Consider the following 27,139-nt stretch of genomic DNA (forward strand, 5'->3'; position numbering starts at 1 on the left):
CATCATGCATACTTAAGCTATTTTTTAAACTGTCAGCTTCATCTGCAAGAAACTGCAATTTGCAGAACACTTTAAAACAAAGCTGTACCACTTCAAATGGCTGCATAAAAGATAATGGAAGGATAGTTTAAATCTCTCCCCCAAGTAATTGCGGAATGTTTACTTTGGCTTCAGCAACTTAGCTGAATATTAGAAAAACAGGACTGTAAATAACTTTAATTACTCTTGGAATTCTAGATAGGGGTATCTCACCCTGAAGCAACCAAGAAATATCCATGCCCCAATCTTACATTTAATTGCTGCTTAAATACAAATAACTTTGTGTCTACCGGTACCTTTTTATAAGCCTGTGCCATAATCTATAAAAATATATATCAGTGACACTACAAAATTAGATACTCTTAAAAGCTGTGAATCTTTTAATTCCTGCAGTAGTTTACTGTTCTTCATGATCTCTGTATAGAAGCACAGAGCCTTTGTTAAGACCCTTCTAGAATGCTAGTCTACAGATTTTGGTGGAAGGGTAGGTACCCTTTAGTCCTGTGAACGCATCCTAAGGTGCACAGCCCCTTCTTTGACCAACACAGTAGCAGCATCAAGGCTAACTTCCTGGTTCTTAATCTAAACAAGCTAGATCTACCCTGTTCAAAATCCTCCCATCCCATTTACCTTTCTTTAGCTTCTTCTAGTTCTTTCATTTTGCATTTTTTGTTTGCTCGCAGTTCTCGTGGTTGCCACTGGGTGCCTATAGCACAACCCCAAGAGACGTGACTGTTGTGTCTTTGGTTTAGGAGAGGAACATAAGGCTAAGAGCTATGTTAACTGTCAAGTATTTACCAATGGTTTGGGCTGCAAACCCTTGCTAGCTCCAAATGGAGAGCATATCCCTATCAGCTCCTGTGGTCTATTAGCTGGATAATAATAATAATAATAATAATAATAATAATAATAATAATAATAATTTTATTTATACCCCGCCCTCCCCAGTCAAAACCGGGCTCAGGGCGGCTCACACCAATAAAATTACAATAAAACATAAAAAGCAATTAATTAAAATACAGATTAAAATACAATTTTAAAATTTTAAAGTGCAGCCTCATTTTAAGTAGTCCATAAATCCAAGCCATGAGGGAGGAGAACACAGGGATCAGACTAAGTCCAACCCAAAGGCCAGGCGGAACAGCTCTGTCTTGCAGGCCCTGCGGAAGGATGACAAATCCCGCAGGGCCCTGGTCTCCTGTGAAAGAGCGTTCCACCAAATTGGGGCCAATACTGAAAAGGCCCTGGCCCTAGTAGAGGCCAATCTAGCTACCTTATGGCTCGGGATCTCCAGAGTATTGTTGTTTGTGCACCTTAAGGTCCTCCGCGGGGCATACCAGGAGAGGCGTCCTGTAGGTACGAGGGTCTCAAGCCGCATAGGCTTGTAGCCTCAGCAATGCCATTGTCATTTTTATCTACTGACTTTGGTCCCACTCATTCTTATTATTTACTCTTTCCTACAACAACTATCTTGTCACTCTTTTTTCCTTCTGTTCTACAGTCATACCTCGGTTTACGACTGCCGCGGTTTGCGACCGATCAGTTTGCGACTGCCGCTGACCCGGAAGTGTTTACATCCAGGTTCTGCAGCGCGCGGATGCACAGAAGCGATCTGCGCAGCGCACACATGCGTAGAAGCGCTCTATCGGCGCTTCGCGCCCACGCAGAAGAGCCACTCCGTTTACGATGTTCTTGGGGAGTGACCGGCTCCCCGGAACGAATTGTGGTCGTAAACCGAGGTATGACTGTACACCCTCATCTGCCATGGAGACACCCCCAAGGTAGAGGTTCTGCGCCGTGTTAAAACATTTTGGCAAAATGGCTATCTCCCTATAAACACACCCAGAATTCAAATTCTATTTATTATTGGCTAATTATTTAAGACATCCATAGAACATTTAATAAAGTTTATAGATGCCTTAAAATAAAGTACAGGAAGGATGTCTAACCTTCTGTATTAAAGGTCCATTTTAGAATTTTAATAACACAAGCTACGGTTCTATCTACAAACACTCTCCAGAATATCTCTACCTTACTATTCTGCTAAGTTATCAGGTTCTCAGAAGGGAGACTGTGAACAAAAGAAACAGGTAAAAACACAAATGCATTCTTTTACTTCCAACTGTTGAAAAGTCATATACAGAATCATAGAACTGTAGAGTTGGAAGGGACCCTGAGGATCATCTAGTCCAACCCCCTGCAACGCAGGAATCTTTCACCCAACATGGGGCTCAAACCCATGACCCTGAGATTAAGAGTCTCATGCTCTACCAACAGATAGATGCAAAATATCAGTTTGTCTATTCTGAATGATGGCCAAGCTTATTCTTAAAGGTAAAGGTAAAGGGGCCCCTGACGGTTAAGTCCAGTTGCAAATGACTCTGGGGTTGCAACACTCATCTTGCTTTATTGGCCGAGGGAGCCAGCATTCGTCTGCTCCGCACACAGTTTCTCTGGGTCATGTGGCAAGCATGACTAAGTGCACAGAAACGCATTCACCTTCCCACCGGAGCGGTACCTTTTAATCTACTTGCACTTTTTGCCATGCTTTCAAACTGCTAGGTTGGCAGGAGCTGAGACCAAGCAACGGGAGCTCACCCCGTCGCAGGGATTCGAACCGCTGACCTTTTGATCAGCAAGCCCAAGGCTCTGTGGTTTAGACCACAGCGCCATCCGCGTCCCAAGCTTATTCTTACTGCATCCTAAAAAAATGCAGCCTACACTCTCCATTCCAGAATACCTACAAGTCCTGAGGGGCACGGGGGGCTACAGTGGGGAGAGGGCAGGAATGCTCTATTGTCCAAAATTAGTTACACATGCTACTGTGGATACAATCCCCAATAAAGTAACCAGTGCAAATGTGTGTAGATAACACCAACCATTGCCTGCATTCTCATGGGAGTTTTGAAAATTTTATTTCCCTTTTAATCTTGATTAATTTAACTAGATAGAAAAACTTTCTTTTTAAAAATGCATACTTCAAAGGCTGCTGACATTTTCTGTCCCACGATCACTGCACTGGGACCACACCTCATTTTTTAACTGGCAAAGTATAAATTAATTCTTGAATATTAACCATGGCAGTTGCAATAACAACTGATTGAATCAGACTTTCAGAAGTCTGTTTTCTTGAAGAACAGTAATAGACCAAATGTCTGTTTTAATATGATAGATGGAAATACAGTGAGAATGGGCACCACCCCTGCAGAAATACATCTATAGTAATACAGTGACAAATAAGTTGCATTTTACACTCACTGGAGGACAACCAGCTGTCCTGGTTTAAAAACAAAAGTACTATTAAAGATGCCCATCTGAAACTCTTAAATCCTACGATAAATAATCGCAAATAACACTGAAAATGAGACGCTTAAAGCCTTTTGTTGTGATGGGAGTGGGGTCACAATGTTGTATGTATGCATTTATGTATGTATGTGTACACACACATCCCTACTGTCTAGATGGAAATTATTGCACAGGTGCAGATGTGTGCCTGAATTTATGAAACTGATACATCACACGGAAAAGGGCAAGATGCAGACAGAACACAGAGCCAATATCAGATCCTTAATTTTTATGAAGGCAGCCTGTGTTGGTATTTACGTGACTGCGGTTTCTTCTAATGTAGGAACTACTAATGAAGACAATTATACTGATACTAGTGGATTTTAGCCCGTTTAAAAACGGGCGCTAGAGGAAGCGGCCTGCCGGGACTGGCTTGGCGGTGGCGGGTCTTCCCGCCACCACCAAGCCAGTTCGCAGCGGGGGCTTTTCGCCGTTTGCCTTCCCCTGAGGGGGAGGCAAACGGCGAAAAACCCCGCCGCGCCGCAATTCGGCTCCGGGACTGGCTTGGCGGTGGCGGGTCTTCCCGCCACCGCCAAGCCAGTCCGCAGCGGGGGCTTTTCGCCGTTTGCCTTCCCCTGGGGGAGGCAAACGGCGAAAAACCTCGCCGCGCCGCAATTCGGCTCCGGGACTGGCTTGGCGGTGGCGGGATGTTCCCGCCACCGCCAAGCCAGTCCGCAGTGGGGGTTTTTCGCCGTTTGCCTTCCCCTGGGGGAGGCAAACAGCGAAAAACCCCGCCGCGCCGCAATTCGGCTCCGGGACTGGCTTGGCGGTGGCGGGTCTTCCCGCCACCGCCAAGCCAGTCCGCAGTGGGGGTTTTTCGCCGTTTGCCTTCCCCTGGGGGAGGCAAACAGCGAAAAACCCCGCCGCGCCGCAATTCGGCTCCGGGACTGGCTTGGCGGTGGCGGGTCTTCCCGCCACCGCCAAGCCAGTCCGCAGTGGGGGTTTTTCGCCGTTTGCCTTCCCCTGGGGGAGGCAAACAGCGAAAAACCCCGCCGCGCCGCAATTCGGCTCCGGGACTGGCTTGGCGGTGGCGGGTCTTCCCGCCACCGCCAAGCCAGTCCGCAGTGGGGGTTTTTCGCCGTTTGCCTTCCCCTGGGGGAGGCAAACAGCGAAAAACCCCGCCGCGCCGCAATTCGGCTCCGGGACTGGCTTGGCGGTGGCGGGATGTTCCCGCCACCGCCAAGCCAGTCCGCAGCGGGGGCTTTTCGCCGTTTGCCTTCCCTCGAGGGGGAGGCAAACGGCGAAAAACCCCGCCGCGCCGCAATTCGGCTCCGGGACTGGCTTGGCGGCGGCGGGGAAAAGGGGAGGAATTCCTCCCCTTCTTCCCGCCGCTGCCAAGCCAAAGCGGGCCTCCCTCCGCGCCCGCTGCCGCTTCGGCTTCCTCGGGTTCCCCGAGGAAGCGCCGTCCCATGCCGGAGGTGTGCGGCAAGGCTGCCGGGGGGGGGGAGCGCTTCTCTCCCCCGCCGCCTCACCGCGCACCTCCAGCATGAGACTGGGCTTCGGAGCGGCGGTTGGCGGAGCGGCAGTTGGCTGTTCCCTGTGTCCCGAGAGCACGGGTCCAATCCCTGTGTCCCTGGTTGTCCCTCCGTCCAATCCCTGTGTCTCTGGGGGACATGCGCAGTACCCCAGGGACACACGGGACATCTGGACGCAGGGACAACATGGACATTATTATATAGAGAATAGATGTTAGATTCCCACAATTGTCTGCGGGAGTGTGCGGCTCTGTTAAGAGAGCTCATGCTCCAGCCAATAGCACAATGATGCTGTTTGTATGAATCAGTATGCCTCTGCGACTGCTGCATACGCTGCCAGCATGATGTTCACAATCGCATCTCTCTGTGTTTGACCCACCACAACCAAGCAAACTGCAGGAGCTGCCCTCCCAGCCCCCATAGGGTGAAAACAGTTCATACAAATGGTACCTGCTCCATGCAGACCTGCCTAAGACAGTGTGCCTGTACTGATTGTGTCTCAAGAGTGGTGTACAGAGTCCACAGTGAGGTGCTGATGTACGTTTCCTTAATTCCACATCAACTTCATATAGCTGTAGTTGCCAAGATACTGCTAGTGAAAATGAAAAAGGTTCAACTTAGTAATTATATTATCTTTGGCTTTAGCTACCTGTATCTCTCCATTGATGGTGGATGTTGCCTTAGGTCAGCCGCTGCTATAATTCTCAGAGTCCTCATTGTACAGAAAATGGAAGCTATGTGTGCAGCTGTTCTTAAGTACCTGAAATAAAAGAAATCTAGGTGGGACTTTTTAAGCCCAGTTCAGTTCCTTATTTATGAGGCCAGGAACAAGTGCAGTCCCCATTGCTCCTCTATTTCCTGGCTTTGATGCTTCTATCCTGGGCTGTTTGAACTACAGTTCCCCACTGCATCTCCAAAAGGGTTATGTAGTTTAATTATGGTTCACCAGCCTAGCTCTTAAACTATGCTTTGCTCTTGATTAGCAAGCCGACATTAAACCACAATGCAGGTACGACAGGTGGTTCAAACTAACCAGGATTGAAGCACTAAAAGCAGCACATGAAAGGAGGTGGAAAGATGGGAAGAGCTGAAAAGGTCCCACTACTGATGGCGTTTATGCTATGTTACTGAGTACAGGCTCCATTCCTTTCTGCCCTTAGAATATAGGAAGTTTATATAAGGCAACTTCCTATATTTTGAAGGTCATAAAGTTAGAACTGGCATGCTATTATCTACCCAAAAGGAGTAGAGCTCAGGGAGCAAGATTCTAATTTTCTTAATCCTAGCTGAGGTCCGAGTCTTTAACCTCCGCAATGCAACTCATGTTCTCGACCAGCGAGCAATGGATTCCTTATCTCCCATCTGCTCCTACTTGTAAAATGCACATGGCTTCTGCATTGCAAGGTAAAAATAAGGAATGTCTTGGGAGAAACATTAAGGAGTTTTTGCAAGCACCACTCAGCCTGCTATTAGCAGATAGGCGCCGTGCACCGTCTGCCCAAATTCTCCAGCTGCAAAAGTAGTGTGAAGTCTTAAGAATTGAGGGAGAAGCAGAATGAGAGTGTGTGCAAGCACATAGCACCATCAGATGCTGCCCTTTAAAACAGCTGTTATGCTAAACAGGCCACATTAGTTTTCAGGAGCTTAAAATGCATTTTGGGGGTTCAATGAAGGCTGCTTCACACTAGCAGGGCACATTCACTCCATTCCCAAGTCATGGTTTGCCATCAAAGTGGAAAATACTCTTGCTTTTGAACTATCAATGCATTTTGCTATTACACAGATGAAGCTTATGTTTGGTAAACCCCAGTCCAAGTCAAGTCAGGGTGACTGTTGCTATCTCACACATGATATGCTTTTACTTGCATCAGACTCTCTTGTAGGATAAATGAGCAGTCACGGTACTAGTCTGTATGAATAATCTTGCATCCTCTCCAATCAAGGAAGTTTCACATCAAATGAATTATAGTAGCCTGCAGTTGTTTAAAAAATGCTTACTCTATTAGACCATTAAGAAGCAGAAGAAATCCCTAAAGATTCATAAGTAAAGCATCAATGGAAAATATCTAGTTAGTGAGGAGCCCAGAGAAAGCAAGTCAGTGCTGCAATTGCATGGGGATCTTGTTTTTCTTTCGGAGAAAATATTCCAGATGAAATAGGGTTGTTAACACCTTATTTGAAATACTTGTGTTGTTAAAGTTTATACAGTACTGTACAGTACTTACGATAGCAGGCTTGAAATTCGCAAGAGAAGACACCATTTCCATAATTAAGAGTCCTTGAACCCTGCGCCTGTTCCTAGTGTCATCTCGCTGACACATTTTACAGACTCCTAGGTGTGTGTGACATCCTCAATTAAAGAGACAAGCCATTATTCCTGTAGTAGTCAGTCCGTATAAGGACTGACAGAAGCAGGGGCATGATGGAGGAGGGGAGAAATTGGCCGTAAAAAGCGTGGGGTCTTTTGGATATGTATCTGTTGGCATTTTGGAAGAAAGCTGGGCTGTGCAGGAACCCACTGCTTCATCATTGCTCTACTGTAGCCCAAATGGGTCAGCCATCATGTTCCACCTTTCTTTCAACTGTTTAAAATCACAGGTAAAGGAGTTGTATTAAGAGGTGGCTACAGAACATTGGTTTATAGTTCCACTTTAGGCTTGACACTGCTACTGTCATAGATAATCTCCTTTCTCAGGAAGATTAATTCCCTCCGGCTCAGAGAATTTAAAAAGATCGGAATTGGCATTTCAAAGAAAAAGGCACCCTCAATATTTATACGAGTTGACAAGAGCTCCACTCCCTGCATGCTCTTGCACTGAGCCAAGCAATTTCCTCCTCTCCCCCCTTTTCAAATAGGGGTACTGACATGTCACACTGGCTCATTGGAAATCAAGGAGAGCTAATGCTATCAGAATAAATTCTCTTTCCACAGCCTAACAGTGGAGAGCAAGTACTGCCATTTAAGTCTGCCAGCAGCTATGGAATGGTGCAATGTGTAAGTAAAAAAAAGGGGGGGGGCTGAAAATTTATTTCAGAATTCCATCTTTCATATGGCAAAATGCTTTTTAGATCCAAAGGAGGTAGGAACTTCTGGAACATGGAGATCATGAGTTTGTCCAATGTTTTAAACTGGTTCTTGAGTTTGAGCAGACTTTTTTATATTAACACCCTCAAGTTTGATTTTTTTAAAAAGTTTTTAAATTGCATGCTATAAAGTAGTCATCAGCACTGTTTGGTGTACAAAGGGCCTGTTACTAGAATCTAACCCAACTTGAAGTGCCTGGAATAATTGCCATCAGCCCCATTAAGTTTCCATTCTGGCTGGTGAACTCTAGAGAATTGAAACAACCACAATACTCAAAAGAATTTGGCACAATGTACCGTAAGGCCTCCTTCCCATGAGTTCCTGCAAGTTGATCAGACTGACTGGTCAACATTAAAGAATGGGACATGTCTCTGATATTAAGCAAAGCGTCCGGAAAAGGCTTGCATGCAGCTAATGTGTAGATTCCTTTTTCGTTTGGGGCAGAAGGTTCTGATCAGACATCCATCGCTACAAAACAATTCCTTGGCTGTGTTCGCAGTGCTGGACATGTTACACAAAACATGTCCAGAATATTTCTCAATTGTGCTTGCTGCCCCCCTTTTTTTAAAAAAGTATGTTTTTAAATTAGTTATTATGGAACCACATTGGCAACTACCGGTAAACAGTAACAAAAATTCAGTAATATAGCCAACTAAAGGCAGGGTATACAAAACCTAAATATATTAAATAATAACCATCTAAAATCATGACAGCCATATTTATTTAGGTGGCACAGAGATACCTGTAAACCTGAAACTAAACTATATGAAATAAAAACCCACCATAATGAATGGAAATTATCAGGTTCTTCCTGTTCCTTAGAGACCCATAACTTAGGTGTCATTTTCTTTCTGCAATAACTAAATTCCAGAGATGTTTATACCATCAAGATATAGTCAGATTTATTAATGATTTAGCTGCCACAATCTATGTCAAAAGTTCACTGCTCCCTTCCTGAACTCATCATTTATAGAAGGCTTATCTGTGATAATCATACTGTGTGAATTGCTCTGACCAGTTGGCATCTCATTCATTTCACCTACAACAAGTATATTAGTCATTCCAAATGACTTGAAGAAACGTAAGTGATTAACAGGAGTAACGTAAGGAAGAAAATCAGGACATAGCAGATGGACTTTTAAAAATATTAAAACTGACATTATAAACAAATTTAAGTTTAGTGGTCTGCGCTCACAGAATCTCTAACATTTTCAAACTAAATGGGATAAATAATCAGTTTCCAGGACTTAACGAGAACTAACAGTAGCTACACCAAGAAAGACCACTAACATTCTATAACCAAATGTATAAAAAATAAGACCCCTCCAACAAATTAGACCAAAGGTCCATCAAATCCAGTTCACCCCACTGGCCAAGCAAAAGCCTCTGTAAAGTCCAGAGGCAGGTATATAATGGTATACAATGAAATATGACTCTCCAAATCTGGAGGTTATTATGACTAATAACCATGGCTAGTGGCTATGGAACCTTGTGACAGGGAGTTCTTTAATAAGCCTCCAGGCATTCAATCTAAATATATGGAGGTAGTGAGCCTACCTCCTTTGTCAAATGACCAGGGCTGCTCTTTTAGTGTAACACACGAGTAAGGTAGGCCACTTCAAACTCATGCTGATAACGTGTTGGCTGGGGAGTCCCTGGCACAGTGTCCGTGAAGGGGCAACTGAATGCCCGATGGGCTACAGGAGTCTGTCAAAGCAGCAAAAGCCAACAGAGTTTGCAACTCTGTTAAAAAGTCCTCTTTCCACCAAAGCTGAACAGACAGAAGTTCCCTTCCATTTCATGGAAAGGGAGTATGCTGACATATAGCATTCTACACAGAGGAAACAGAAAACACATCAAGGTAATTAGGCTTATGCTTAAGCATTAGAACACCAAATCATGGTATCAGTTTAACACCTTTGGTAGCCTCAAGGCATTTTACATAATTAGTCCCTAATTGCCATGGATATGAAGTGACACAGCAGCCTTTAAATTAGCTGCTTTCCTCTTGGTTTATATAGTGTCATAAGGATACAATAGTCTTAGGTAGCTTAGCATGCAGACCTGTTTACCCAAGTCACTTAGTTCTGAACACCTTAGCTGGAAGCAAATCCCACATAAATCAATGGATTTTCCTTCTAAGTAATCGGTTTTCTTATGCTCTTCTCTATTATGATGGTACACTCCTGAAGACTTCACAAGAATAGCCATTTCATGAGCAGAGAATCCAGGATCTGAGTACGCTCAATTCCATGAGTTGTACTTTGCACACTGTTGGCACACAGAAATGCACAGCAGCTACCCCCTGCACTGCTACCCCCTGCACTGCTTGTAATAAACTCACATGAGTTAAGGCCATGGCTTTAAGAGGTCACCGAAGAAGTAGCATGCAATAACTGGAATGTGTAGCCAAAGTTTTGCTTATTTCAATGCTGCTGAGAAGACAAGCCATTTTTAAAGCAGTGGGCTTCTCTCTTCAGCAATCAAGAGAGGAAACAAACAGCAGAACTTCAGTGTTTGTAGTTTAAAAAAATGTTATTGAAACTTTTCAGCATATGATACAATTAAAAAAAACTAAGTAAACATTAAAAAAAAGAAAACAACAAAAGAAAAAGCCCTCCATCAAAGGTAGATCTTACCCCTGTGTGCAGTTCTCTCTCGATATGCCTGAGTCTCCCCTTGGCCTTCAGCCCACGTCTGTCCCATCTTGCCCCAAACATTATAGTTATAATAAAAAGTTCAGAAAATGTGTAAGGAAATATATTATTTACTTTTAGAGGTTACAGTTCTCTCACACACACACCAGTTTGTCATGATACAAAAATAAACACAGTACATTTTATAAAGGTTTATAATAAGTTAACATAATTTCATAGATAAAGATCTCATTGGGGCAAAGGGGAAAGGACACTTTGTGCAAACTCTCAGCATTCATCAGGGTGTATATATTATAGTGTGTGTGTGTGTGTGCGCGCGCGCATGCATTTCATTTTCTTTCTTTTTAATTTCTGCTGAAGAACTGCTGTGTGCTACCACCACTTTTCAAAGAAAATTTTATCTTGAGTCACACCAAGGTTTGCTAGCACTTTGGAGATTGATTCAATCATTGCAGGTGGACCACAGATATACCACAAAGTATCCGTGGAGATATGTTTTTCTAGATCATCTGCAGATATTCTTCCTTCTAATACAGAACACAAGAAACACAGGAAATTATGAAGCTATTTAATAACTCAAAAGAAACCACTATTATTCAACAGCTAGGTCTGTTTCAGCTACGTGGGGCAGTTTACAACAAATTTACTGCAGTCCTTACTAGATTTATTGTTTAAGACAAAGGTCTGTTCTCCTTAACAGTAAACCCCAGGAAGAGGTCAAAATTTTCTAGCTATGGCATAAGGTGAAACAAGGTGAAACACGATCAAGTTAGTTACTACCAAGAAAAATATAAAGTTGTAGGGAAATAATGGTAAATGAGAATTAGGAGACACAAGATCACTGAATGTAGTAGAGAAGCTGTCCAACTTTGTGTACAAAATTCTCACTTAGGTTGTAATCCCATATAAGCTTGCTTGGGAGAAAGCCCATTGACAAAAATGGGAATTACCTTTGAAGAAATAAAACAGGGATTATAGAGACTCTTTATTAAGTCTCGGACCAGAATTATGTACATGAAAAGGCAACCAGAGAATCAAATTGAGTTATGTCCCCTTAATGCTAACTCACAATGCAGTGAATTTTTTTAATGTACAGTACATACCCTTGATGTAAGGCTGGAGATTTTCACAGATTGGTGAACTCTGCTCAGTAACATGGAAACTGCATGTGATTCTTCCAGGAAATGTGTTCGTCAAACCAAGGATATGTTTCTGGAATGCGAATGATATTTGCTCAAGCCACAGCCCGATAAATCAAAGCAGATGCTTTCTATGCCATAGTCCCAACCCCACAGATTTGAAGACGAGTGTAAGAACACAGCACTCTGTTCAAGCAAAGGGTAATGGAACTTTCTCATCTCCTACTGCCCAAGAGAGCTGGGGAATACTTCCTACAATGTCATCCAAACATATAAAAAAGCTTTTGGGAGATGGCCACTTTTTTTCTGCCCCACTCTCGTGAATGTTTCTCCTCCCTTAGCGCAGTTGCAGATGCAGAGGGAGGAAACACGTACATGTGACCTGGCAGCAGGGATGAAAAAGGAAAATGGAAACCTTGGCAGGAGAACATGGCTTCTCATGCCCAGTGGGAAAGAAATGCCCCTCCCAGACTCTGTTCAACTTCTCCACAGGCCACTGCCTCTGGAGCAAAGGTCTGATGGGCAGCTAGAGGAGGAGCAGCAGCAGCTCGTGTCCAGAGCGGCCTCCCCTGGCTGGCCTTCATACTCCAGTGGCTGTGTTGACTGAGGAGTGGCAGACTATGACCGCTTCTGCCAAGGGAGGAATAGGCAGCAGAGACTGAGACCAGCTACCTTAGCAAAGGATGCCCCTCTCTGCTCATCTCTACCCAATCAGTCTCAGAGCTAACCCAAGCAAACTCTGGGGTAAAGCAAATGATGGATATATATATTTGTGTGTTATGCATGTTCCTCTCTTTCCTCCCTGTCCATTTCCCTTGCGTGCTTTTTTTTTTTTTTTTTTTGAGCTCGCGGCTATCTTGTTTTAATTGATTGCAAGCTGCTCTGGAGCCTTTTGGCTGAACAGCAGGGTACAAATGCTCATCATCATCTAATGCAACCTACCCTAAAGAGCAACTCATGAGTGTTTTTTGCACAATAGAACAGATTTGCCGTTCCCATTTTGTAGCCAGATCCTTTGTTCTCTCGAGTTCTTTGAAGGTCTGCGACATGGAGCAGTATAGAAAACAAGGGGTTAATTCCAACTCCGCCGGCTACCAGCACGAGGTTTGCAGGGGCGTCAGCAGGTTGAGGATCAAAGAAGAAGTTGCCTCCCACTCGCAAGGCCACCTCTGAGCCAAGTGTACACTAAGGGAGAAAAGAAAATGAGAGAAAGAGAGAGAGATTTAAGGGCTTGAAAGTAAATCAGACAGGGCAGTGTCCGAAAAGTCATTCCTACATGCCTCGCGGTTGAAGAAAAAGTTAGGTTTCTCTAATACACAAATTCTCCAAAGTTAAGAATGTCATTTGGCAGATTGCTCCAAGTGATAACGATATATGGTTACATTCTTCCGCCGATTCCACGATACTGGCTTAAAACAAAGGAGCGTGATGTTCAGAGATCTTGGGACCGCAAGTAAGGGATTCGAAAGTCCCAGGAGTTGAGCAGCTGAATTTTTAGATGAATGCTCCCAAGAGGAATGTTAGAGAGTGGGAAGAAATTATTCTGCAGTGGTAATGGGTTTTTAAAAGGAAATGCTGTCCGTGTTCTCCAAAAAAAACGTAACAAGCAAGCCTGCATTCATTTCAGTGTTTAGCTTACAATCATAACAATCAATCTTTGCAGCTGTTATGGCGACATGGTAGCCAAAAAGGGTTACCAATCACAGCCACACGGGAGTGGATCTGGGATAAAAAAGTGCACACACCCTTTCCAGGGAAAATCAAATTATGCAGAAAAAAAAATCTGGACTGACGCAGCTCAGGTCAACATGGGTCACGTCATTAAGTAAGCACTATGTGGAATGACCTCATTGGGGTGAAACAGATGAACTACATCAAGGTTTTTCTAAAAGATATGGCCAAATATTTGTTGAACATATTGTTTAAAAAGTTGACATTTTCTAACTACTGAAAGTGGGAGAAGTCAAAAGAAAATTAAATTTTGTCATGTTGGACTCGAGCACTGAAATAGTTGGTTGGGAATCAATAGGCATAGCACAAGTGGAAGCAGAAATTGGGGAGCTGTCCCTTGCACCAGCAAATAAATTTTCACCGCTTCTGCAACCCACACCATTATGCAAAGTCCCCTGCCATTTTCAGGGATTCTGGAAACTGCATTGGGAGGGGGGGAGCCCTGTTGTATGACTGGAACTCTGCACACGGGTTAAGATGCCAAGGTTCCCCACCCAATAAAACATCAGAAGTGGAAACACTCCCAGAGAATCAGCGAGGCTAAACATGTTCTACTTGCACACAGAAAGGGGAATAAAACTGAACAGTACTGTGCCCTTCTGCATCTTGCATTAAAAAAGTACTTTGAAATTTATAGTTATATATTTATCTGCATACACAATAAAAATTGCTCAGATTAAGACAAGAGCCCATTAGACATGCAAACTACCTGAATAATAATAATAATAATAATAATAATAATAATAATAATAATAATAATATCCTTCCAGTAGCACTTTAGAGACCAACTAAGTTTGTCATTGGTATGAGCTTTTGTGTACATGCACACTTATTCAGATACTCTCTTTGATTCAGGCCTTGTCTATAATTCAATGATTTCTAAACCAGTCCAGCCACTCTTTTTATAACTATTTTCAAATGCACAGTATACACCCCTTTAAAAAATTAAAATATCTCAAAGTTAACAATAAAAAGTATAATAAAATGATGGATAGATAGATATAGATGATAGATAGATGCCTTACTGCTACCTAGAGAGTCAAAACCACTTACTGTATTGTTTAGATCTCACAATCCACTACATAGGTAATTTAAGAAAAGCGTACCACATAATCATATGCAATGGAAATATCTAAGGTTAGTTGCACTGGCTCTATAATCATGCCACATTTTTGTTAAAAGGCATAGGCTTGCAATCTCTTCAGATGACAGTGCTCATTTTAGGGATACAGATGCCCAGTTTAAAAGCTACAAATTGATACAACATAGATTTTTTAATAATAAAAAACATTGAATAATAATCAGCAATTCTAGATCACCATTAATCCCAGTGTCTTGACATGCTCTCCCCAGAACTAGCTAATGCCTTTAACTGCTTTCAGTGCTTTGCCACTATGAATTTAATTTAAAAAATTAAAGTAGAGAAAGGAAGGAAGGAAGGAAAACTCCTAAGAGATGCCTCAGAGGCAGATAATTATGAAGTTAGGTTCTGAGAGGTCCCTAATGAGCAACAGGGAAATCAATAGGAAATCTCCACAAGGATTTGTATTAGCATGTGTGGTCCAGTAACACTGGCTCTATACTTCCCCAGTACATCTTTCAAAGTGAGTTATTTTATTGAAATTCCAATGGCGCATGAAACTAACCTATTTAAGAACAGTAGGAGCACTTTTTATGGTCACATGGATTAGGGCCCACTCGGGGATGCTTTTTGCTCAAGTGATCAGACGGCATTGATTTTACACTGAAATGTTAGTCAACAAATACAATCGTCAGCGAGAGAGAAGCATATTTCTCTTGATTCCAACAGCACAAAAGTAATCCCCCGAATAAAAAATGGTATTCTCTTGAAGCATGCTTTTATGAAAGATGGCTTGCTTGCCCTGATTAGCAGCTTAGAGATGTTTCAAGTATGATATACTCAACAAACATAACCACAGTAAGTGTAGCTCCAGACCACCACAGCAGACCTTTGTATTTGCTCTGTTAAAGGGACTCGTGTTAGACAGGAGTCCACACGTCTTGACACCAGTCACTTTTCTTTACTTTCTGGTATTTCCAGCAGATACAAGCTTATATACAGATACACGCTTATATACAGGTCAGAATCCTACAGCTGCCCTTTCTCCTGGCCAATGTCCCAACATTCTTCCTTATTTTCAGAACTGCACTTTTATTATTTGCAAATCTGGGTCACACCTATGTGCCTTGGTCACCTGCCAATTTGCTTTAAAAGGTAAAGGGACCCCTGACCATTAGGTCCAGTCGTGACCGACTCTGGGGTTGCGCGCTCATCTCGCATTATTGGCCGAGGGAGCCGGCGTATAGCTTCCAGGTCATGTGGCCAGCATGACAAAGCCGCTTCTGGCAAACCAGAGCAGCACATGGAAACGCCGTTTACCTTCCCGCTGTAGCGGTTCCTATTTATCTACTTGCATTTTGACGTGCTTTCGAACTGCTAGGTTGGCAGGAGCCAATTTGCTTTAACACAAGCTAAAGGTGGCTATTTTACAAACCAGTCTCAAGGCTCCCCACTCCCAGCATACTGGACCAGATGCACAAAGGAAGGAGAACGGTGTGTGGAATTGCATAAACTTAGTTTTCAAAAGTGGGCTGCGTTAAAAAGGTAAAGCTTTCAATTCAAAGAAAAGGAAATGCTTTTGCAGAGAAACTACACCTATCGGTTGAAGGACGAGAAACCTTTGTAGAAGAACTTAAAGCTCCCACTGCAGCATGTGACAAGGAGGTACAAAACTGAAATGAAATTTGACTTGAATGCTAGTCTGGACAGACTATTAAACGATTGTCATTCACCTGATCTCAAGGGGAGTTAGAACAGTTGAAACAGTGGAATAATTTTTAAAATACCACTAAAAAATGAGGACAACTAACAGCACTAACTAGCTTATAAATACCTGAGTGTGAATCCAATGAGCTGGAGGGTGTGTAGTTCGCTTTACTGCTAGTTCCAAAACTCCCTCTTGTTGCAGCAGACCAGGACTTGAACATATTGAGAATCCGCCAACTACAGCAACTCCAGGTATAAAGAAGTCTACCCTATGAGAAAAAACAGATTCAAGAAAGAAAAGTCCTCTACTCAGTGTCTTCTAAAGCAAATTTCTTTTTTATCCTCCATTTAAAACTAAAGTTCCAATTTGTTATCTCTTCAACTTTGTAAAGTAGTTTTATTTATTAAGACAAGTGTTGAATGTATCTTACACATTATTTGTTTTCTGGTTCCAATTCTTACAAAATGTCACATCATAATAATGACCAGAAGGGAGGGCCACTGGAGCTGACAGTTTCATCAGGGGAGGGAGGAAGCAAATGGTAGTTGGTCCCAGCCGAGCCAACCGAATGGACCTTGCGGTGTTACCTGCCCCTCAGGTGCAGCCAGATAGAATGCTTCTGTAGTGATGTATAATTGAAAGGAACTTATTGATGTAGCACAGATGGTATTAACATCCCATCTTTTAGCCTTCTTGAGATCTCCCAAGGAGACGGGTGTGTACAGACCCAAGTGTGGTATGCATTTTACTCTGTAAAGTCAAGTCCACACTACTACATTCATTCAGCTACAGAAGTCTGCTTCCACATCATAATCAACCATTTTGGACGAGTTAAGTTTCAAAGGCAAATTTTTCACTATGTTGCCAAAATCAACACTACTCAATTATTTTTCTAAACCAGCAACTAGGAGTAGCGAGGAGCTTTGAATTTATTTATTTTTACATACAGGAGTTCACAGGATATGAAGTCTAGTTACCTTGAGGTTAAAAAAAAAGATACCCTTTATAAATGATACTTTCCAAGCTGCATTATAGCACCCTCTAGTGGCAAAATAATTCACCTGCTAAATGTTAACACTATACAGTATGATTGAACAGTTTAATTTAGGACAAATTGGGCAGGGTATTTAACCTGTGACTGTATTTAGTGCCCTACTTGCTTGGGTTTTGTTCAAAAGCTAGTACTTCATTAAAACCAACAACTCCCATCCCCTTCGTAAGGACAAATACTCTTCCCAATTATCACTGGAATGCCTCAAAGCTGCTCTTGTGCAAATTTGCCCATTGGCACTTTACCAATTCCATAAAGGCAGGAGCTAGAGAGCGTATTTTCGCTAGCTAATTCACAATCTCATTTTAAGAAATTTCCTCTGTGAGAGTGTGTATATGTGCATACTTTGGGCAACTATTATATAAAATAATATTTTAAAAAACCATCTGAGGCCCTATTCGTGGAAGGTTGTACTTATGTGTGAGAGAAGAAGAGGAGTTTGGATTTGATATCTTGCTTTATCACTATCTGAAAGAGTCTCAAAGTGGCTAACATTCTCCTTTCCCTTCCTCCCCCACAACAAACACTCTGTGAGGTGAGTGGAGCTGAGAGACTTCAAATAAGTGTGACTAGCCCAAGGTCACCCAGCAGCTGCACGAGGAGGAGCGGAGACACAAACCCGGTTCACCAGATTACGAGTCTACCACTCTTAACCACTACACCACACTGGCTCTGGTGCAAACCATGCCATTGTTTCACCACTGTGGTTCTGTACAATAGAACCGGTCTTAAATCTTTTATAGATCATTTTGGTGGCTTTTGTTACTTTACAATGCTGAGGTATGTTCATAGGGGTTTAAACATGCAGTTATTTTCTTTGTAACTCAACAATTGTAACTTCAAAATGTGTATTGCATCTTTAGTTATACCAGCAAACAAAAACATTGCATTCTTTCGTTGCTTTAGTTTGTTGGTGTACTGATGCCCTTTACTGCATTTTCTTTCATCTCAGTTGGTTATTCATTTTTACTGGTACTAATTGTTACAAGGTCCCTTTAAATAGCCAAATTGGACCATTAAAGCAGCCTTGGGAGAACGAGAGCCTATTTAAAATATGACAATGACCAAACTAAGGTTGCTGAAAAGCACCTGCCCACCTAGATGCTCCAGAATCTTGCTTCAAGAGGCTCTTAACCTGTGCATCAAACCCTATGTTTGCCTACGACAGTGATAAACAGAGGAAGCAAGACCCATTTAGTCTTATTAAGATACTGCAGTTTAAGTTACCTGCGAAACAGTTTCAAGCTTAAGCGAATTCCCTAACAGTTAACCTGCTAGACTGTATCACGGAAGCGCTTCACTAATTACAGATACCAGCAAGAGCTTGTAACATATTCCACACAGAAAGCTATAGATATTGTATATAATTGCATGCACATAAATGATATTTATATGCATTTATTCATAATTAAACCTAACAAGTGCTATATAAAACAGCCTATCAACCCAAGATGAACAGAAACCTGATTAGGAGGGGAGGAAAGTGGTTCTTCATAATATATGCTGGAACGCCTCCCAAGGACCATTAAAAATCGCTTTTCTTTCAAATGTTTCTCCCCCACGTGCATTTCATGATTGGTATCTGCTTTCCCTGCTCTACACACAGCCTGTTGCACAGTTTTTAAAACAGAATCTATGTGCAGAAACTCATTTCTGTGTCAACTTTGCGTCCAGGGCAAATAGTTGCACAATTTTTCATGAAAGTGAATCACAAGGTTCCCCTTAACTTGAATGAAGTTGGGCTCCTCCAACATTTATTTACATGAAGCTGTGTATCACCCAAGCAGAGAGGTTAATGCTGGGATTTTGTAAAATCTTTCAGGGCACCCGAGGACCTCTACATTTTAAAGCTGGCAAATTGGCAAGGACAATGGCTACTTTGTGTGATCCGATCCTGCTCATATTTGCTTGGATACTTAAGGCTGCAGCCCTGTGCACGCTTCTGGGAGTAAACATCACTGACAACCATGGGACTTATACATGCAATGATTGCATGGTGAGAAAATCAGTATGAATGGAATTTCTCCCCGGTGCCTGCAGGAAACATGCAAGCAAGACCCAAGCACAAGACCCTCATTTGGTTTCCGGCGACTGGTATTCAGAGGCATTATTGCCTCTGACCCTGAAGGCTAAGTGGAACCATTGATAGCCTGATCCTCCGAGAATTTCTTTTAAAGCTCTACAAGTTGGTGGGCCATCACTTCCTCCTGTGGGAGTGAGTTCCAATGTTTAACTATGCACCGTGTGAAGAAGTGCTTTCTTTTTACCTGTCCTGAATCTTCCAATATTCAGCTTCGTTGGATGTTCATGAGTTCCAGTGTTATGAGAGCAAAACCCATCTCTATCCACTTTCTCCATGCCACCCACACACAATAACATGAGGGGACGCGGGTGGCGCTGTGGTCTAAACCACCGAGTCTCTTGGGCTTGCCGATCAGAAGGTCGGCTGTTTGAATCCCCGCAACGGGGTGAGCTCCCGTTGCTCTGTCCCAGCTTCTGCCAACCTAGCAATTCGAAAGCATGCCCTGTGCAAGTAAATAAATAGGTACTCCTGTGGTGGGAAGGTAAGTGGCATACCCTCACAGTCCTCCATGCACCATATGCAGTTTAGTCATGCTGGCCACATGGCCCAGAAAGCTGTCTGTGGACAAACGCCAGGTTCCTTGGCCTGAAAGTGAGATGAGCGCCGCAACCCCATAGTCGCCTTTGACTGGACTTAACCATCCAAGGGTCCTTTACCTTTTACTTAATCATATGAATATTTTATCATGACAACACTTGCTTACCTTTTCTCTAAACTCAAAAGGCCCAGGCGCTGCAACCTTTCCTTGCTCCATCCGCTTGATCATTTTGGCTTATCTATTCTGAACCTTTTCCAAGTCTACAATTTCCATTTTGAGGAGAGGCAACCAGAAATGCACACAGTATTCCAAAGGCGGTTGCACCATAGATTTCTATAATGGCAACTTGAGTGTGGATCAAGCTGCTGTCTTAATTTGCACCCACCTACCCACCATACCACAAGATATCCCATCTTTCGGTTTTTCTTTGTGGATTATAAAATCCATGCATGAAAGACTTGAAGAACAAAACCCCACTGGGCAAAATAATTCCTGCATTGCAGGGGGTTGGACAAATGACTCACGTGGTCCCTTCCAACTCTGCAGTTCTATGATTCTATGAAACACCAACACTCATATTGCTTCTTTAATCTTTAGAGCAGCCCTGTGCTTAATCATTCACCTGCTTGCCATAGGTGACAAGGAACTGCATGCAAGTGAGCAAGTGGGCTAGCAGAAGAGGGATGGAGTGCTTTGTGCCTCCTCTACACCCAGTATGGAAACCAAGTGGGCTACCAGTGAAGGGAAGCTCTTCTTCCAGAGAAATGCAGCAAGCTTCATCTGTTAGCCTCCCAGGCAAACTAATAAACATTTTTCTGGGCCCATAAACTTTGCAGGCTTATTTACAAAGCTACTTAAGAAGGAAACAGTTGTTAAGTCAAACAGCAGTAGAGTTTTATAATAAGTAGGCTGGGAAGTTTAAAGCAAAAGAAGAATAGTATCTTTCACTATATATCTCCCTAGACTACTATTCAAGAGAGACTGAAGCATGCAACAGTCTAAGAGATACGGCTATGCAGATTCTGGCAAGCTGCAGCTGTGGTGGCAGACATATCTTCGAAGTAGGCATATCTTGAACAAAATATTAGCTCCTTGGAAGCGGCTATGTGACTTTTATATTATGCAAAGGAGTTGTGCATGTTTGCATTACGAAGAGAAACCCTGCCACTTCATTACAAAAGTAGGCCGATTAACCTTTTCTCTCGTGGCCTAGTTCTTAGTATCTCTCATTAGAACACAATCACACTTACGGGCTGCACTGGCAGAAAGTTAGCATGCCAAACAGAATTAGAATACTTTAAAAGGAAGATAATGAAAAGAGTAATTATAATTACAGAATCCAGTTTTCAGTATGATAATTACCAAAACATTTTTGAAGGGTAAATGTTTTTCCAAGAACCAGCAAGCACAAATTTAGTATGCATCTGTGCACATGTGCAAAGGCTGCTGCAAATTGCTCCACAAACATGAATTATTGCAATCAACATCTTGTTTTCTTGTTCTAAATGTAAAAGGCTGCAAAATTAACATTGAACTAGTTGCTCATGCTATTAGCATCCTAACAGATAAAGTTCGATTCCTATGAAACTTGTTCGCCAGATGGAGCAACAAAAATAAAGTAAAATGGGGCGGGGGGGGGAGAAGGAACTCCTCAACCTGACAAGCGCAGAATCCAATTCAGCCTACAAAGTGTCAAATGAATTGTCTAGAGAAAAAAACTCACAGATCCTGAAAACATTGCACAATACACCACAAACATCTAATTCTAATGTGCACTGGGCAATAAGGAGACCAAAATTGTGAATTGGATCCGAGGAAATGTGAGCAGAAGGAAAATAATCATTAGTCCTTTTCTAACAAGATTTTTCAAAACAGCTTGCACAAAACTACAGTAAGAGTCCAGGATGGTTCGTATGCTTCCACTTGAACACGAAGTTTTGGAAGTTCTTATAAATGTGGACTAATGTATTTGGATTCAGTTTCACTTCTCTTGCACAATGCTCTAGTGCGCAAAGTGTGTAAAACCCTGTGCAGAAGTATATGTTTAGATCCAACTCTGTAGCCAGGATCCAAAGTATTGGTCAGACCACCCCTGGAATACTGTGTCCAACTCTGGGCACCACAATTTTAAAAGGATGTTGACAAGCTGGAATGTGTGCAGAAAAGGGTAACTAAGGTGATCAAGGGTCTGGAAACTAAGCCTTATGAGGAACGGTTGAGGGAGCCGGGTATGTTTAGTCTAGGAAAGAGGAGACTAAATAGAGTTATGATAGCCACCTTCAAATAGCTTAAGGGCTGTCACATGGAAGAAGGAACATGCTTGTTTTCTCTTGTTCTGGAGGGTAGGACACAAACCAATGGATTCAAGTTACAAGAAAGTAGATTCCGACTAAACATTTGGAAAATCTTTCTGACAGTAAGAGCTGTTTGGCAGTAGGACAATCTCCCTCAGAAGGTTGTGGGCTCTCCTTCCTTGGAGGTTTCTAAGCAGAGGTTGGATGGCCATGTGTCATGGATGCTTTAGCTGAGATCCCTGCATTGTGGGGGGATAGACTAGATGACCCTTGGGTGCCTTCCAACTCTATGATTCTATGAGACATGCACAGGGCATTCCCTGTGAAACTGCTGACTTTCTCATTTTTTGAACAGTGGCTTCCCACATGCTGTAATGCAACCTGCTTTTGAAAGTCTTCAAAAGAGGTTTTTCCTGCAACACGTGGTGATATTAACTAAAATCATTTGCAACACGCACAGAAAGCACTCTGTCGCCCAGGAGATTTATATGTGAAGTGTGCTTTTGGAATTCTTAAGATACAGCTCTCTCGGGGGAAAATGTAGCACAAAGCAACAAATTGGGGTGATGCAAAAAGAGTTATAATTGAGGTTTATTCTATTTGATGAGCAGGGCCATGTTTTCCATACAGATAAAATTTGGACAAATTCCCAAACCACTTTTACCAGCTGTTTCATAGAAAACTGAGAAGAGGAAAAACCCATGTCTCTGTGAATACCACAGAAGCTGACTGCTTGGATTAATTTGCAAAAATGTCTCGAAAAATTAGGCTTGCCCTCAAAAGTTTCCCCTCTTGTTTAATAAATCCAGAAGAAGGAACTTTACCATTGTCCTGCTTTAAAAGTAAATTCTTTATCTGTGACTGCCAGGCGAAGCCGTTTAACTGTTTCAGATTCGCTGGTGATTCCACACACTTTTGCTTTGGAAATGATCTAAAATACAAAAATCACTGTTACCAATACACCACCACTACTGTTTCAAAAAAGAATCCCAATATTTTCAATAGTGAGAATATCCCACATGCCGAAACCTCCTTCCAGTCATCTATTACCAATATTGAAATGAGGCAACTAGGAGTCTCAATCCACCCCCCCCCCCCCCCGGTTCTACAATGACTCAGACATCTACAGAACAACCCTCAGCATGTTTATGCAGAAGTAAGTCTATGTACAGTGGTCTTATTACCCAGGAAGCGTTTAGGATTGTATCCTTGCAGTTCTTTTATTCCCAAGGATTAGGAATTTCATTCTGATGCCTTTCTCTGGCTAACTCTCATAACCCGGGGGGGGGGGGGGGTCCTGTATCAATTTTAAGATCTCAGCATCACTGTGCTCTTCTATGGATAGGAAACCAAGTTTGTTGATGGTCAAATCGGTAATAATAGTGGGAATTTAGTTTAACTTTATTTATAATAATAACAATTTTTTTATTTATGCCCCACCTATCTGGCTGAGGATCCCCAGCCACTCTGGGCGGCTCCCAACAAAATATTAAAAACACAATAAAACATCAAACATTAAAAACTTCCCTAAACAGGGCTGCCTTCAGATGTCTCCCAAATGTCAGCTAGTTGTTTATTTCCTTGACATCTGATGGGAGGGTGTTCCACAGGGCGGGTGCCACTACTGAGAAGACCCTCTGCCTTCCTCCAATAAGTTCTGGGCAGTTCCCCTCTCTCCCATTTTAACTTCATAGCAACACAATGAAGTACAGTAGCTTAGGCTGAGAAATGCTCAGCTATTTTTCATGTAACATCAAACCATCAGGCTTTGCTCCATTGTTGCTCCTGATTGTGTCACTTAAACAAACCAGAGTCTAGTAATGTCTGAGCCTAGGCTCTTGCACCAACCACAAGCCCTGACAAGCCTAGGTTTGCTTGACTCCACTTTGTTTCTTCCCCCATGTGACACAGTCAGGAGAAGTGGTAAAGCAAAACACTTGTGTTCATTAAACCATAACTATGGTTTAAATTTGTGTGCAAACTGGTCCAGTGACTGATCCAAGGTCAGCCAGGAAGCTTCATTGCTGAATGGGGCTTTAAACCCAAGTCTTAGTCGAACACTAACCACTACACCACGGGGCTCTCCAAAGGCCCCAGTCTAGATCACTCCTTAACTCTGCTGCGTTTTCCTGACTTTTACAGCCTGCACACTCTAAACTACTATTTGGAATTATTGTGTTCACTACAGATATTTTAATATTCTGAAAAGCCAGGTTCTTCAGATGACTCGTGCAGGTCCAAAAGTACAGAGATTTAAAAAACAAAACAAAACAAAAAACCAACAATACCATAATCTCATCAAATTTCAGCTAAGACTCTGTCATTTCCCATCCAGCAGGATTGGCGTCTAACAAATGAAATGTAACCAAGCTACATTTTAATTTAAAACACATGGCAGGAAATGAATTTCTCCCTAAAAAAATATTTGAACATGTCTACTGTCCAGTAAAACAACAGGACATTTGCCAGTTAAAAGCTAACACACTTTTTTTTAATATAACTTTAACAGACAATGTCAAACAACAGCAACGAAAGAACAGTCACGCTAGTTAAATCATTTACGGCTTTCATGCTAGCCCCAGTGAAGCCCCAGGGTAGGAAATGACTAGCCTTACCCTGTTCACATTAACCTGTGACCTAATCTGCGGACAAAAATATTATAGCCATGACTAGATCCTGCATGCAAAGTTGCTATGGGAAACAGGTTTAAGCTAGAGCTAAGAAGCAGAATAGGACTGTCCCTTATTTCCCTTCATACTCCTCCAGCATAGTCATGAGGAGTCTGGGAGTTTTTGCTTCCGTTTTCCCTTAACCGCAGCTTGTCGCTTTGTCTGATGTGACAAACTGTGTTAATGTTGACTACTGCTTGTTAGAAATAAGCCATCTTGAAACCGTGTAATCACAAAAAGATGATAAACAAAATGGAATCGCAGAGAGAAGGGCCAAGTCTCCATCAAACCTATCCAAGTTCCTTGCCACATGGCTGTATGATACCAACCTCCTGCCGAAAGTCATGTGCTGTTCTCTCCAGATGATCTGGCTTTCTTTTTGACTTCATGTTGCTTCGAATAAAAGACAAATTAAGACCCATCATTACCCAATTTTACTCTATAGCTTAAATAAAAAAGCTCATTGAAGACCTGTTTAAAGTTAAGATTCAGTTGTCGCTAGTCACTAAGAGCAAAATTCTAAGGCCAAGAACAGACCGAGCTGCCAGAAGAGACAAAGTCCGTCAAATCCAGCACTATTTCCAACAGTAACCATCATTATGCCTTTGGAAGTCAACAAATATATAGGCAATGGGCATTTTGTGCCTAGGGTCCAACATTCAGAGGTATAGAACTTCTGAATATTGAGCTTCCATTTAGTTATCACGGTTCATAGACTTATCATCCATAAGATTTTCTAATCTTCAACATCTGTATGAAGATGATGGGAGACTTTATCCAGGGATTTGGAGCAAGGTGCCATCAGTATGCTGACAACACCCAGCCGTACAGTTTAACTTCATTCAATCAGAATCAGGTTATGAAAATACTTAATGAGTACCCGGAAACAATAATGGGATGACTGAGGGCGGACTCCTGACAAGACAGAGGAGGTACTGCTGGTGGGCCGCTCCTGAATCTAGGAGGTGGTTGGACAAACTGTTATGGGGTTGCCTGAAGCAAGAGTGCATACTCTGAGATCCATCTTTGAAGTTCCAAATACACTTTTTTGAGTTGCAGGTGATTCAGCAGCCACGACCATTCCTGGACCTTGTTATGGTGATCCATGCCCTGATAACCTCGAGCCTGGATTACAGCAATGTGCTCTACACATGGCTGCCTTTGAAAATGGCTTGGAAACGGCAACTGGTGTCGAAGGCTGCCAATCGATTACTGAGCAGCATGCCATTTCAGAGTCATCGGAACACCTGTTCTCCACAATCTGCACTCCCTGCCTGTTCACCTTTAAACCCATTTTGTTGCCATGAGCTTTTAAAGCCCTAAATGACCCAAATATTCATCCCCTGCCATGTGCCAGCCCAGCCACCGAGATCTCTGGAGGAAAACCCTCCTGGGGTGCCACTGCCAGCTGAGCCCCGAGGGGTGACGACTCAGTTGAGGGCCTTCTTGGCTGCAGCATCCTCTGTGAAACGTACCAAGCCATAAGTCATAATATTTACTCCGGTTTCACTGGGTGTTAAAAATGTATCCCTTCAAGCTTTCTTGAGGTTGTCACCAATTAGGTTCTGGAAAAACTGGCTTGTAGAAGACTCCATGGGATTGTTTCCCATATGCTGCTGTTTTAAGGGTGAATATGTTTTTATGGTTTTATTTTGCTCTGCTATGTAAATGACAGTGTGATTTGCAAACCCCTCAGGGCTTTTTGAAATTAAAAGTGACATATAAATTTAAAGAAATGTAGTAAATGTATTATGGGGATATTTCCATTTCTCTCCACATGTATTTTAGTATTTAGAGGACACAAGTATCTTACCCATTTACTGTGCAATAACATAGCGCCGCATGTTTCAGATGTAAGACAGAAGAACAAATGGGAAGAACTCCAGCAGTACTTCTTAGCAATGCAGGAATAGCAAAAACAGCAGCACAGACCATAGTGTTCTCTAGTCTTATAAGCACCTGCAATTTAAAAAAAATGGCACAGTTAACCATTGTAGTTTTCTTTAACAGTTTTTTTAAACGCTTGATTTTTCAGTTTCTAAAAATACTTGTTCAAGTAGCAAGTATTGACAATAGTGTCAAACAGCAGACCTGTACAACTCTAAGGAGAGAAAAAATAACATATTTTCCATATATTTAAAAAAGGAGTTACCTTGATCACAAAAAGTATGCTGCTGGCTTGGTGATCTAAATGAAATGAGTTCATTCCTGGACAAGTGCTGACATCACAGAAACTTTCCATGA

The 27,139-nt window shown here is 42.4% G+C and overlaps 1 protein-coding gene across 2 annotated transcripts in view; it reads right to left on the minus strand.

Moving 5' to 3' along the window:
- Positions 1-5,076: 5,076 nt before the first annotated feature.
- Positions 5,077-27,139, minus strand: part of OXNAD1 (oxidoreductase NAD binding domain containing 1) — a 28,264-nt gene continuing 6,201 nt past the window's right edge. The window contains exons 2-8 of one of the 2 annotated variants that reach the window (XM_035128941.2): positions 26,709-26,854; positions 25,225-25,288; positions 23,051-23,157; positions 16,387-16,528; positions 12,683-12,925; positions 11,705-11,813; positions 5,077-11,128 (exon numbers count right to left, since the gene is read on the minus strand). In XM_035128941.2, coding sequence (XP_034984832.1) covers positions 10,974-11,128; positions 11,705-11,813; positions 12,683-12,925; positions 16,387-16,528; positions 23,051-23,157; positions 25,225-25,288; positions 26,709-26,830 — 942 coding nt within the window. In that variant the 5' untranslated portion in view covers positions 26,831-26,854 and the 3' untranslated portion in view covers positions 5,077-10,973. Of the gene's footprint in view, positions 11,552-11,704; positions 11,814-12,682; positions 12,926-16,386; positions 16,529-23,050; positions 23,158-25,224; positions 25,289-26,708; positions 26,855-27,139 lie in introns of both variants that reach the window. The other variant, XM_035128942.2, reaches the window with a different exon arrangement.

Source organism: Zootoca vivipara, chromosome 12, assembly GCF_963506605.1.
Source record: "Zootoca vivipara chromosome 12, rZooViv1.1, whole genome shotgun sequence".
NCBI lineage: Eukaryota > Metazoa > Chordata > Lepidosauria > Squamata > Lacertidae > Zootoca > Zootoca vivipara.